The sequence below is a fragment of the Pholis gunnellus genome, assembly GCF_910591455.1.
Source record: "Pholis gunnellus genome assembly, chromosome: 14".
NCBI lineage: Eukaryota > Metazoa > Chordata > Actinopteri > Perciformes > Pholidae > Pholis > Pholis gunnellus.
This window is the reverse complement of record NC_136541.1, coordinates 9,307,975-9,321,349: the sequence shown is the minus strand read 5'-3', so window position 1 is coordinate 9,321,349 and position 13,375 is coordinate 9,307,975. Positions and strand designations below refer to the sequence as shown.

Below are 13,375 nucleotides of genomic sequence, written 5' to 3'. Positions count from 1 at the left end.
AACTGACAGACACTGGGACAGACACAGTCTCCAGGTCGGCTCTGAACTGGTGAAACAGCAGAGCGAGATACAGGACAGGACAATAGGGGGTTAACTGTTGATAATGAACTACCGATCTAAGCCAGAGGCGGGTACTGGAACACACACAGACGTTCGCACACACACCTCCTCTTCCTCTGAACTGTCATGGTCATGGTAGCCCTGGGCTATGGAAGCGGTCAGGGAGGCTGCCTTGGGCTCCAGGTAGCAGAGGCACATCGCCAGGGGGAAAGAGAGGGTGAGGGCGTAAGGGACGGAGAAGGAGGTGGAGAGCAGGAAGAAGAAGATGAAGAGGAAGCAGGGGATGAGTGACGGTGACTTAATAGGCAGGAAGTGCTGCGCGCACATAGGGAGGAAGCGCATCTCTGACAGGTCGGGAAAGGAGATGTAGCCGTCCTCATCCAGCAAGGCGGACAGGTCGGGAAGGTGCAGGGAGAAGGAGAAGAGCATGCCGCCGCGGCTCTTGCCCTGCTCCAGCCTCTGCTTGCGGGCCGAGAGCAGCAGCACCTGCTCGTCCAGCAGGGCGGCCTTGCGGTCGGCGTGGGCTTGCCGGCGGCGGCACCCAGCGCTGCTCTTGGCTGGACTGACCGACGAGGCCCGCTTGCGCGTGTTCTCCCTGCGCCTCCGCCGCACTTTAGGTGACGAAACGGGAGATGAGGGGAGAGAGAGCTCAGAGCGGAGGGGGTCGGTTGTGTACACGTGGGAGGAGCACTGATGGAGGGAAATGTCAACGAAGAGAGTGTGTAAATGGAGATGTGCGAAGGGGAAGGGGGGGGCGAATACGCATGAGCAGACACACACACGAGTATAGTGTGGGGTCAAAGGAAGGACAAGAAAAGAAAAGCTAATTAGTAAAGCGCACACAAGATGAGAAGAAGCACTTAGGCCTTGTCTGCTGCAGTGGGTTAAGCTGAAAGCAACTGGGACATTTTCATCAGCCTTTTAAAAAGTCTATTAACAAAAGAAAACAAAACTAAAATCTCAAAAAAGGGACATAAAAAGATAAAAACGCAGCAGCTTCTAAGAAACATCGGTTTCTTTGACAAGCTGATGGCATATGCGTATACATTCACTCATCATCACTCCCTTTGAACCAAATACAAAGACAACTAAAGCCTCTCGAAACGTTCCTTTGTCCAAAATGAATGCAGCTCTGACGGAACCGAACCGGTTCGAAAGCAGTTTACCTTCGTGTCATGTCTGAGCGGCGTTGTGGTGGCCGGTTCCTGCGTCTCAGCAGCATCCATCTGAGCGTCCTCCTGCTCCGCCTTCTCTTCCTCGGCCTTCTTCTCCGTCGTTACCGTGGTGATAATGTCTCCCTTGGTGATGATTTTGGCCGCCCCGTCAGCGGCGCTGTCCTTCATCAGAGTCTCGTGGTTCTCCGTCATTGGTGCTGGAGGACAGGAAGACAAAAGCTGGATGTGACGGACTGGAACCAGTGATGTTTCGTGGAAACCTACGGTCTGTTTCTAATGTCTGGGAGAAGTGTGAGCAGCGGAATAAAGCGTTGGATTTGCACATTGTGGCTTCATCCACTCCACAAGTGTCCCCGACATCTTATCTTTACAGGCTTTAAGGTGCAAAGCACATTTATCTTCCTTTTCAAAAGGAATATAAAGATGAACAAAAGTATTTCTGTAATCTTTTCTGCCCAAAGAAAGTAGCAGCAGCATCTTTTAGAGACAAAAGATTTTCCCAAAAGTTCAGAAAAGACACGAAAAACAATCACATCGAAAATAAGGAACATCTCAAATGAAAAATGTGTGCAGGTGACACAAAGTAGCTTCTAAAAAAATACCCTTAATCAAAATGAACTGGATAAATGAACATCTTTAAACATTTCCACTTGGGTGGCACTTTACTCGGCCATTTATCAAAACCCTCAACTGCTCCTCACCTCCGTCTAAGCTGAGCGACATGTTGTAGCGTTTGCTGGAGGAGCGCTCGAAGAGCGGAGCAGGTCTGATGATCATGGAGCTGGCCCTGCGGGTCTGAGCCTGCGTTCTGCCGCTGTAGCGGAACTTGGAGCCGAGGCTCAGGAACTTCTTGGGTTGAGCCTCGGGGGATATGAGCCTGTCACGAGTTACAAACACTAACATTAATCAAAACAGAAATAACACAGATTACGCTATGCACTGAAAAACATTACAACTCATTTGAATAGTCTCCAGAGGACACTCGGGCTCGGCTCGCTACTCGAAAGAACCCAAGAGACTAATGTTTGCTTAAAGCGGCACAAAGCAACTTCACATGTTGTCCAAATGGCAACGGTTACCAACACTCTGAGCACGGCTTCTATTTCACTACAAAGAAATCATCCCAGATGATTATCAGTCAATGATAAGTTTACAGGAGTGGCATGACTGTGACAAATTAACAACAAAGGATGCAAAAAAAACTAAGTAGCTTGTGTTCAGAGTCCAACTCTGGAAAAAATACCATCTTTTTGCCTTTAAGGGAAATGTTTTTGAATGATTAATTACTGCCAGCGACCACATGACAAAATAATCATCTCAGTTAGGGAAAGATGAGATTTTGCTGACAAGTAGTTTTTCTATTAATAAGCTACCTGCAGCAGCTCTTTGCTACCACAGTCAGAGGTCCTCTGTTTCTTACCTGAAGAAGGTGTGGTGCTCGACACAGACCTTCCACAGCCTTTTGGCAGCGCGATGATTTGGAAGCTTGAAACCAATTGTGCTTTCAAACTGCTCAAACTGCAACAGGGACAAAACACCGTGGTGAGATTCACTACATACGACACTAATGCATGTTTCTACGTTAAATGCTAACGTGATACTAGTGGTTTACATCTGCAGAAAAGTAACTGCTTGTATAAATAGTGACCCAGTGTCCCATTATTTTTGCCACAGATGTCAACATCTCCCTGTTTCATATCCTAATCCCATATTCATATATCCTACATTAAAACAGCTCTGCAGCGCCCACATATCAAAGCCAATACAGTTTATATAAAATATGCAGCATCACAGTATTTCCTTTATAAAACATCAGTCAAGTGTAGTTATGTTGGGCAGCAATTTAGAGGTTTGGAGCACCTCTGAAATGCTGCTGAAATAGAGGCTAATTGTGGTTAGCCTGTGTTGCACAAAGGGTTAGCTCAAACACAGAATCAGAGGTGGATCAGATTAGCCCCCAGCTCTGTTCATCCATATGATGTATGTAAGAGTTATTTTCAATGCTTGTGTTTGTTCTCACCTCGCCGGGCCGGATCTTGATGTAAAAGTTGTTCCTCTTGTAGGAGATCTTTAGGATTTTGGGCCAAGCGAAGCGGTTGATTCGCAACCTGTCTCTGTAGATGAGCAGGCCACTTGAACAAACTCCCAACATGATCTCCACTCCCTCAGAGTCCTGAAACACCAAGAAATGGCGGAGAAAAAAAAAACAGCAAAATTACTTCAATGAAACTCCTTCACAATGTGTCACTTTGGTAACAAAGGATCCCTGGCAATCTCATGGAAGAAGCCACTGACCACAACATTGTTCTTCCTTTTGTGCTCTACACAACTTAAGCTTCCATTAACTCTACAGGATAAACAGGAGCCAGTGCACAGCAGGGTAAAGTAGAATTGAACCGAGCCAAGTTTGTGATAAAAACAGGGTAAAGCAGGCAGGTGGAGAGTGGAATCAGGCACATGGTACTCTTATCTTCTCTAAGCAGGCTGTGGTTACATTATATAAAGACTAATAAAGGGGCGCTGAATGGCTTAAGCGACAGTGAAGATTTGGGAAATGGTGAATGAAGCACAAAATGATGCTCTTCACTGCACAAAGCACGAGATGAGCAGGTGAAACCAATGATGTCGCTTTAAGAGAGGGAAGCGTCGGTCCAAAGCAGGAACAATTGGTCTCAGTGGGATGTTGAAATGACAACTTTGTATGTGACCATGCACGAGTAGAAACCACACACACACACACACACACACACACGCACACACACACACACACACGCACACACACGCACACACACACACGCAGGTAAGCACATGAGATGCAGCCTCTTACCTCTCCCTCAGCTGGAGCCAAGCATTCATAGAGACTCCCTACCAACTTTGCATTTAATGAGAGAGGAGAGAAGACAAAATAGGGATGCTGGTCTGATACGTACATATTTGTTCTCGTGTATCAAAAACTGACTCACAAATCAAACAGTTAGCATTGATGTCGACTCAGTTTGATCAAGGCCGCTTCCTCATCTCTGTCATCTCCTCTATTCTGATCTAAATCTGTGAAGGCAATATCCTCTCCATCGCTCACATCTACACACATTCTGACTTTCAAAGCGCTTTTGATAACTGATTCATATCAAGACTGATGACTGCAATTTTCATTTTATGATGACAGCGGTCCTGCAGTTGTAATCCAGCTCTCTCTTTGCTGCCTGTGTTCTAATGACGCGTTTGAACCCATCTGGCCGGCGGATTAGAAACGGCAAAAAAATCATTCAAGTCAAGCTGGGCTCCAGACCCCCCCCCCCCCCCCCCCCCCCCCCCCCCTCCACCTTTCAGCCCCCCCCCCCCCCCCCAAATCCACAGAGGCAGCATTGACATAATGTCAGTCAATCAGCAAAACAGAGGCATGTTAAACGGAGGCGTTACTGTGGCAGCCGGCATGTTTTTGAAGCAGCGGTGTTGTGGAGGCAAGCGTCACTTTTGACTGCGTGAGTGGAATGTGTTAGTCTCATCTAGCATAAAAAGAAACATTTACGTTTTAAAATATCACTCGCACACTCCTTAAAAGACAAAGTTCGGATTATTTGAAGTGGGGTTGTATGAGGAACTTGTATTACTTAAAATAGTTTGCAGTGGGAAATAAACGTATTCACCTCCTTGCCGAGAGTGGGATTGAAAGAAGGATCTCATGTCTGTACGGTAATCACGAAGCTACAGCCAGCAACTGGTTAGCTTAGCACAAAGACTAGAAACAAGGGGAAACAGCTAGCCTGGCAGTGTCCAAAGGTAATAAAAACTTTAATTAGTGAGTTTTAGAGGTGCTGGTAGTTGGGTTTTGTTAGCTTTGGACAGAGCCAGGATAGATGTTTTCCCCTTTTTCTAGTCTTTGTGCAAAGCTAAGCTAACAGACTTACTCGACTGTAGCTTCCTATTTAAAGTACAGACATCAAGCACAATAACTCTCAGCAAGAAAGTGAACAAGTGTAGTTTCCCAAATGTTGAACTATTACTTTCAGGATAATTTTTTAAACACTTAAATCAGTTCCCTTGCTAGCTTGTGAAAGGAAGTAACAACTTCAGTGAAAAAATGTATTATTTTCCAATATGATCAACAATGTAGAATAACAGTTGGCAGTGACTTGTTACCTTAGCGTGGTGGAGGTCCACGCCGTACATGGACAGCTTCTTGGCATTTTCCAGGAAGTGTATCTCTGCTTCGGCTGGTGTCATGCCCCTGATAGAACACAACAGATCAGATCAGACAAGAACAAGGGCAAACATAGCAAAGAGATTTGACGCTCTCTGACCAATGTGAACATGCAACACTTAAAGAGATAAGAGACCAATACGATCTAAAACGGGGATAATTCAGTTTTACTGCATGAAAGCTTTTGGAAAACGGTCATTTGTATGGATGCCATTAACTGAAGCGCAACAGAGTAGCATGAGTGCATCCATTTTTAGCATAGACGGGTCTTTAGAGAGACCTTAAATCTATGCTCTGTCATTGCCTTGCACCATCCAGGACTGCATCAAATTATTGTCAGACAAAGGACAGCCAGTGATATCCATTTACAGGAAAACATGTAATCTAATGCTGAGACATGGTGCCTTTCAGAACAGAGTCTTATTCCAGGCTGTAATCACTCACTCGGGTGCTCTGTGTGCCTTTGGGTTCTCAGATTCAGGGCTCCAAGGCCCTAAAAACCTATTTATCAATGTCATGAAATGAGACTAGATAGTGTCTCGGATTTTTGGATATTGTCCAATGGTTGCTGCAGTGACTACAGTGCCAACAAAATGTAGTTTTACGGTTAATGATGCGTTTGTTGTTTACATGACTCACAGGGAGGGCAAATTTGAAGTCGCTTCTACTGCTTTTGGCTTCAAAAGGTCGAAATCAAAAGCTCATTTCGATCAATTTTCAATCTAAATCGTCACATAGAAGTAGAGTGTTTTAACTATTCCTTTACCTTTTATTTTTCTAATTTATTCAAGATTATTTAATAGTAAAAGAGAAATTGTGAGATCTGGGGCTTTAACTTAAAAGCTGTATAACTAGAACATTTTTTTATATACATTGTGGCAAACCAGGGGGAAAAGCCAAGCAGATCCAGAATAGGGGGCGGATCCCTAAACTCAGGTTGAGGTGCTGCAGCCACTAGGCACATGGCATTGGTCACACCTGCATCCCATCAGGTAATCAGCACAGGCATATATTCACCCAGCTTCTGAGCGGCAGCGGCAGACAGGCTGGGCAGAGGACCAGGAAGAACTCCTGTACCACAAGCAGAACCGAGGAACTGCCTTGCCTTGGGAGAAGGCTGAAGGCCAAAGACCCCGAACGGGAGGAATCTTTAGGTAAGTTTGACCCCATCCTCTTTGTTAAAGGACACCTTTTTCATACAAACTGCCTCAGAGTCTCCTGTTGCATTCTGAATCTTGCCTTTACGTCTCCTGGGTTGCCACAATATCTACATGATATATATATATATATATATATATATGCTGTCAGTGCGTGAGGATGATGTTTGCATGTCTTCTGTAAAGGGGAATCATTTCCACTGAGAATGGAATTCATGTTACTTTTTCAACCACCAAAATCCAGATGAGAAAAGCTGTAAGTTGATATGCTCATTTGAATTGCCTTCTATCGTTACCTCACACATCGGTAACCTTTTTGAATTCTGTCTAATATCCACTCTATTTGCAGAAGTGGCACAGTGTATAACTGAAGAGTACATTCTTGATCAAAAGTCATGCTGAGTAGCATGAAAGAAAGAGTTTAGGAAATCATGCCGAGACTAACTTGTAGGTCTTGTGGAGTTCCATGACCTTCTCCTCTAGCTCTTTGGTTTGGTTGGGTGCGAAGCGCAGTTCGCTGATGTAGTCGCTGCCTAATTCCTCGGGGTCGTAGTCTCCCAGTTCAGACTGCACGGTGTAGGAGCCCAGCACCGTGTGGGTGGCAAAGGAGCAGGGCAGACGGCCTGAAACCACGTCGTCTCTCAGCTGCTGACACAGGTAGTACCTGAGACAAACAAAACAGTCAACTCATTTTGTTGGGATTTTCTTTGTAAACCTTCTGGGTTTTAAAAATATATATATATATTTACCTGCATACTCATCAATTCTAGATTAGCCGCTTACTCACCTTGTGATATCCTCAGTCAGCTGGGAGGGGTCTGGAGGGTAAAACTTGACGTTGAAAGCAAAGTTCCAGGGACCGGCTGAGAAGTAGAAAGAACATTGAATTATCGAAGCAGCATTTTAGAATTGCTTACACCTTGTTGGGCTCTTAAAGACTTAACACTCGAGCGGCTTTATGAGATTACTAGACTTACTCCTGATCTGCTTCTTTAGCTCCTTGGAAGGGTCTAGCCAATTCTGCAACGGACAAACACATTTGTAGTCAAAAGTTTGTGAGCAAATTAATAAAAAAACTCTCTTTTAAATTACTTCCTCAAGTGCACTTTTACAGATGGACTTTTAAAAAGTTTACACGTTATTCAATGTCCTTTAGCATATTTGGGTCTTCTATAACCTTACTTTTAATATACAATTCTTACTATAATAAGTTCATAAAAACTGATAATTAGCACATTATACATTTTCCTTTACCGTCTGGTTCTCTACATCTCTGCATGTGACGCCAAAGTAGTCCTTCTCCAGGAGATTGAGGTGGTCACAGATTTTGTCAAAGAGCACTTGGCCCCTGGCTCGTTTCTGTGAGGAAGAAAGAAACTCCTTCAACAAGAAGTACACCGAAAGTCATCACGTCTTTTATTGACAAGAGTATCATTTAAAAAGGATTGTACCACCAGAATAAGCGTGTTATATTGCATGAGAAGAGTTTTCCTAATGTTATGGCCGTTCATATTTATGAACCTTCACTATGATCAATTATGAAGACAAAACGCATAATAAACCACATGGCATTAAAACAAAACAAACATAACTTATCTGATGTCATTTGAGATAATTTAACTTATCCTCCCCCCCCCCCCCCCCCCCCCCCCCCCGAAAACAGCAATATGAAATCAAAACTCAATTATTTAAACAGCATGATGATGCAGCACATTACACTGCTGCATCACAGAGCCTCTCCTGCAGGACTTAACCCTCAAAGGTATTGCAGCAACGCTTGACTAACTGGGCCACTATGGATCAACTCCTATAAAAAGAACGGTAGTATAAATACACCTTTTCAATTCCTGAACATCAGCAATGGGAACACTTAAAACCGATCAATTGCACGTCTCTAGCGGAGTGCCGGATGTCAATGGTTGGAGCGCGGTCGACTCCCCCGCTGGAGGCGGTTGGACTCACATGAGATATTTTAAGGTCTGAGTTCCCACAACTCAGACGTCTCCTTCCTGCACAAAGCTAAAGCCAGCTCCTCACATCTGGATTTATTGAAAGCCACAGCTTATGCTAGCAGCAGGAGTCATAACACACCTTATGTCAAATTCACATGTAGCCCACGACATGAAGGTCCAGATGGAAATAAACACGCATATCTTGCTGGAATGTAGAAGTAATCCACCACACACACATGGTGCATTTATACCACCATCCACCCACACCGTTTCATCACTTGACGCGTACACTGGTCCTTTTTTAGGATGAGAACTCTGTAGTGTCTCTGCGTGATTTTGAACAGAGCCATAAAGCTGCTGATGGCAGAGAGTTAATCCCACCAGAACATGTCTGAGGGAATTAGCAGAGTCGTGACAGACTATTGCTGGCCTGCTGTGACGGCGGATTCAGAACACAACACTTGGCTTTACTGGCAGAACACACACACACAAATCACAAAAAGGTTGCGATCTGCAAACCCCTGTTTAGTCAAACAGCGGTCTAACAGACCGACCGAGGAGTGCAGCAGATGCAGCAGACTGATCTGGCTTCTGTTCTGTCTTCCTGAGGGTTGTTCAAGAGAATGAGATCAGAAGGAAATTGGAAGGAAATTTGATCTCAAGTAAGAAAAGAAACTTCAATCTTTATCAAATTTAAAGAGGAAACAAAAGAAGTAGCTGCAGTGAGTTTGGAGATTCACAAGGACTATATGAACTTGTATCACCAAACCATGAATTAAAGGTAGGGCTGAAACTAACGATTGTCATTATCCACTTAACTGTAGACTAATTTGAAATTAATTAACAAAGATATTCAGTTTGCAATCACAAAAAAAAATCCTCACATTGAAGAAGCTGCAACCAGAAGATGTGGCTTTTTGCTTAAATTACTCTAGCAATTAAATGATTATCAAAATAGTTGCAGATTAATTTGATAGTTTATCTATTGACTAATTAATCCACAAATTGTTGCAGCCTTAATTTAAAGACTGCATTGTCATGTACTTTAGAGGTATGATAGAGACGTGCATCTAAGCTAGAGTGATTTTCAAAAATATGTGTTATTGTTATAAATCACAGGCAGTGAGATTTGGGTTTTTTAATCCACCTCCACTGAGACTTAACACCCTCTCTCGTGAGGTTGGGGAGGTTCAGCAGTTCTGTGTTACAGAAAATGATAGGAAAGGATTTGTGCAGACATGGAGTTGAGCTGGGAAAACTACAAGGTCAGAGGGATAAAAGTGTCAAATCTTGACATTCTGGACCAGTTTCAAATAGGATCGGGAGGAGGAAGAGGACTGCCTGGCAATTATCCGAGAATCCTCTGACCTCAATTGTATCACAGTGTCAAACACTATAAGCTGACCTATTGTCTGCTGTGTTTCACAGTCACCTGTTGGGACTCTTTTATGTAACTGATTTGTTCTTTGTTTCTTCAGTAAAGCTCTGTGATTCATCATGAATGTGCCTTACTACTATAAGTACTCATCTGCTAAGTAAGCAAGTAATTAGCCATTTGCCTGATTGTTTAAAGTTCTCTAGTGTGACCATTATTTGAAATGGTTCCTGTGATTGTGAGTATTGTCCAACTACCAACATCATCCAAGTGTGCCTCATGCCTACAGCATGAGCACTGCATCCTCTAGCAGCTTGATTTTGTATTACTGTTCTTTCTTAAGAAGGTGCCTGGATCCGTCACGGCCATATGGAAAAAGCAGACGAGACTGCTATCCAGACAGTGCAGCGAAACTGATAGTACAAAGGCTTGCTCGAGTGTCCTTAGCAGACCTGCATTTATTCACTCCTATCATGTCATTATTTTTCTATTATATTGCAATTCAAAAGAAGTGCCCGCACACTGGACTCACAGCTCCCTTTAAATGTATCAACCAGTTTTACCTTGTTGAGTTGGGGGAACCATAGGATCCAGAGTTTGACCCTCATTTGGGACAAAGAGCTTTTGCTGCATTAATCTTTCTCACAAGTCTCCATTTATGGAAATACAGAACGTTTATTGCGTTCCCCTTTAAAATACCTGCATCCTGAAAGCAGGTTTCAATCCAGTTATGTCAGTTTATCTACTTCCATTTTACATTTAGATAAAGGATAACGACTTAAAACATTGTATGCAAGTGCCCATGAAAATATGAATTTGTCAAATCTCAACATGCAGCTATTTCAGCGCTGCAGAAACCCTTTGTGCCACCGTCTCAAGGGCAAGAAGTCCAGACTGACCCCAGTTTCCAGATCCCTGTCCTTAAGAGTCCCTCCTTGGCCCCAGTGGGACATTGAAGTAATCATGCCAACACACAGACTCAATGACACTGATTCCCTCCAACAAATGCTCTCATTTCACAGCCTGAACCCCTTACCACCAACACAAGAACAGCCAGCTAATCCCTCTATCCAAACCCCTGGTGGGGAGGAATCTGCTCAAAAGGAGATTTGAGGAGGAGCGTCTGGTACTCCCTGTTCAGCCTGCACACATTCTGAGAATGTACAACGTTTAAAGACTTAGAACTTTGAGAAAAGGCTCAACTTTCCATTGTGAAGGACATAAATATGTAAAAGTGAAATGTCAAATAAGTTCACTATTCAAATTTATTCCTGAATTGATAATTCTCTAAGAGAAAGAACGATTGTTTGAAGGCAGAAAGAAGCTACTGTGACACATCTATAACAAAAATACATTTCTTTGAAGGCCTCTTCTTGTATGAGTGGGGTTACTTCTAAACACTGGATCCTAAAATCTATAGACAATCAGTAATTGTTCCACTCAAGTAGCCTTACAAAGCAATGTGAGACAAGACAAACACATCTGTGCAGGCTTTATCCTGGTAGCCACGCGCTAGTGATAGAACTATCGGCCAATTACATTTAACTTTTGATTTCTCTCTTTTGCTGCAATGGCAGAAAATAATGAATCCATTCAACACCTCCCCCTCCTCTCACGTTGTGACCCATAATGATTAACAACCAACTCGTGCTGTATTTCTTCTCTCCACAAAAAAAAAAAAATCCCATTTCCATATTTATTTCTTCCACATGATGATAGAAGCCAAGCTCCACATTTACAACACAAAGACACGTGTTTTCCAGCCGATTGTTGGCTCTCCTTTCCTCAGAGGGTTTTATTTCTGGATGAGCTTTGAAGAAAGAACTAAACATTTAAGAACCGTTATATGAATTACTTTTTCTCTTTCAAGACTACATAGAGAAGCTTTGGAGGGAAGACACATTCCACAAAGCAAATTTGACAAAATGTAAATGTGTAGTGAAATCCATTAAATCCTTACTTCTCAGAAGGGCAGAAGTACAGCGTCAGCTCCCTATGACAATGTCTTTGTGGATCACGCTTTTGTTTTCATATATTAATGCAGTAATCAAAGTTGTGGCCGTCTGTCAACCATCATTTTAATGTTTTGAATTTCAGGCTTAAATGGTGCCACGTGTTGTGTGTTTATCGAAATGATTATAACTTTTCCATGAACCCTGTTCCACCCTTTTTGCCAGGAAAAGTGCTGATGGCCTATTAAATAACTGAATATACCTTCAGACGCCAGATTAAGCAAGCTCAAAATTAGAAAAAGTGAAAACTGAATGTAGTTGCAAACTCTGTTTTATCCTGAAATTAATGAAGTGAATTATGCATCAGCTAGATGCCCTATATGCATTATATCCGTTACATTCCTCTCTACCTTACTACCCTCTAACAAAATGTGTCCCGCTTCCTCTCACCTCCACATTGAGTGTGAAGTCTGAGCCATCCAGCATGGTGACTTTACACTCCATGATCTTCGTCTTCTTCACTCCTTTCAAAGGAGACCTGGAGAGACGACTGGTGGATGACCTGTGGGATACCTGGTCCCCCTCCTGCTGCTCCTGAGAGGAAGAAAACAAGTTTTGTTTAACAGTAATTAGATGAATCACAGTTCTCTGTTGTCTTTGTTAAACGTAGTGAAGCAGCGAGACGTTTCTGCATTTATTTCATTGTATGAATGGCATTCTGATTTTAGGTTTAAAGTGTTTTAAGACCTTCTGTTCACCATTTCCTTACCCAACTGCCCTTAATGTCAGTTCCTTAATGTAGTTGTCTTTGACAAAACCACCTGTCCTGTCACATGTCCAAAAACCTCAATTTGGAGACCGGGACCCTGTGTAAATGTAATTGGGTCCCACTGAGGAGCGCCAGAGGTGCACTGCCATTTTGTCTTAAATAGAGAAAATCCAATTTTCCACTTGGCTGAAAACAAAGCCCTTGCTGACTGACTTCATGCGGGAAAAGAGGCCTCTGGCTTTGAGACATTTTTCATTCATACTTTACACACAAAGTGGATTTAATGCCCCCGTTTCATTTATGTATTGAAAAATTCTTATCTTGTTATACAGGCTGAATCCATCACATTGTATCTATCTAATGTAGCTCAAGTAGACCCCCTTTAGAAGTAGTGCTGGACAATGGAAGGACATTGCAGTCACCTTTAGAGAACATGAGGATTAAAGTCTAATTTTAGTTCGAATTTATAAGAATTACCAAATGATGTATTCAAAACCTTTAGGGATTATTTGTAAACGATACAGTATGAATGAAGTGGCCTCCGTCTACAGTTCTACTACTGAGATTTTACATATGTGTGCACCGTGCTGGAGCAGAGAGATATCTCAGTATGAGCATGTGTCTCACAGGAAACACAGACATTGTTGTGTCAGGCTGCTGTGATATTTCTCAGCCCAGTTCCTGCCAATTCACACAGCCCCGACAATGGCAGAGCGTCCTCCATCATCCGCTGT

At 43.1% G+C, this 13,375-nt stretch overlaps 1 protein-coding gene across 1 annotated transcript in view; it reads right to left on the bottom strand.

Annotated features, from left to right (window-relative positions):
• LOC306705907 (band 4.1-like protein 3) overlaps positions 1–13,375 on the bottom strand; it is a 36,480-nt gene that overhangs the window by 12,767 nt on the left and 10,338 nt on the right. Inside the window, exons 3-13 of the mRNA XM_079172783.1 lie at positions 12,323–12,466; positions 7,848–7,952; positions 7,571–7,613; positions 7,381–7,456; positions 7,039–7,257; positions 5,376–5,463; positions 3,256–3,408; positions 2,656–2,753; positions 1,937–2,112; positions 1,227–1,432; positions 148–750 (exon numbers count right to left, since the gene is read on the bottom strand). Of these exons, the coding sequence (XP_079028909.1) occupies positions 148–750; positions 1,227–1,432; positions 1,937–2,112; positions 2,656–2,753; positions 3,256–3,408; positions 5,376–5,463; positions 7,039–7,257; positions 7,381–7,456; positions 7,571–7,613; positions 7,848–7,952; positions 12,323–12,466 (1,911 nt within the window). The remainder of the gene's footprint in view (positions 1–147; positions 751–1,226; positions 1,433–1,936; positions 2,113–2,655; positions 2,754–3,255; positions 3,409–5,375; positions 5,464–7,038; positions 7,258–7,380; positions 7,457–7,570; positions 7,614–7,847; positions 7,953–12,322; positions 12,467–13,375) is intronic.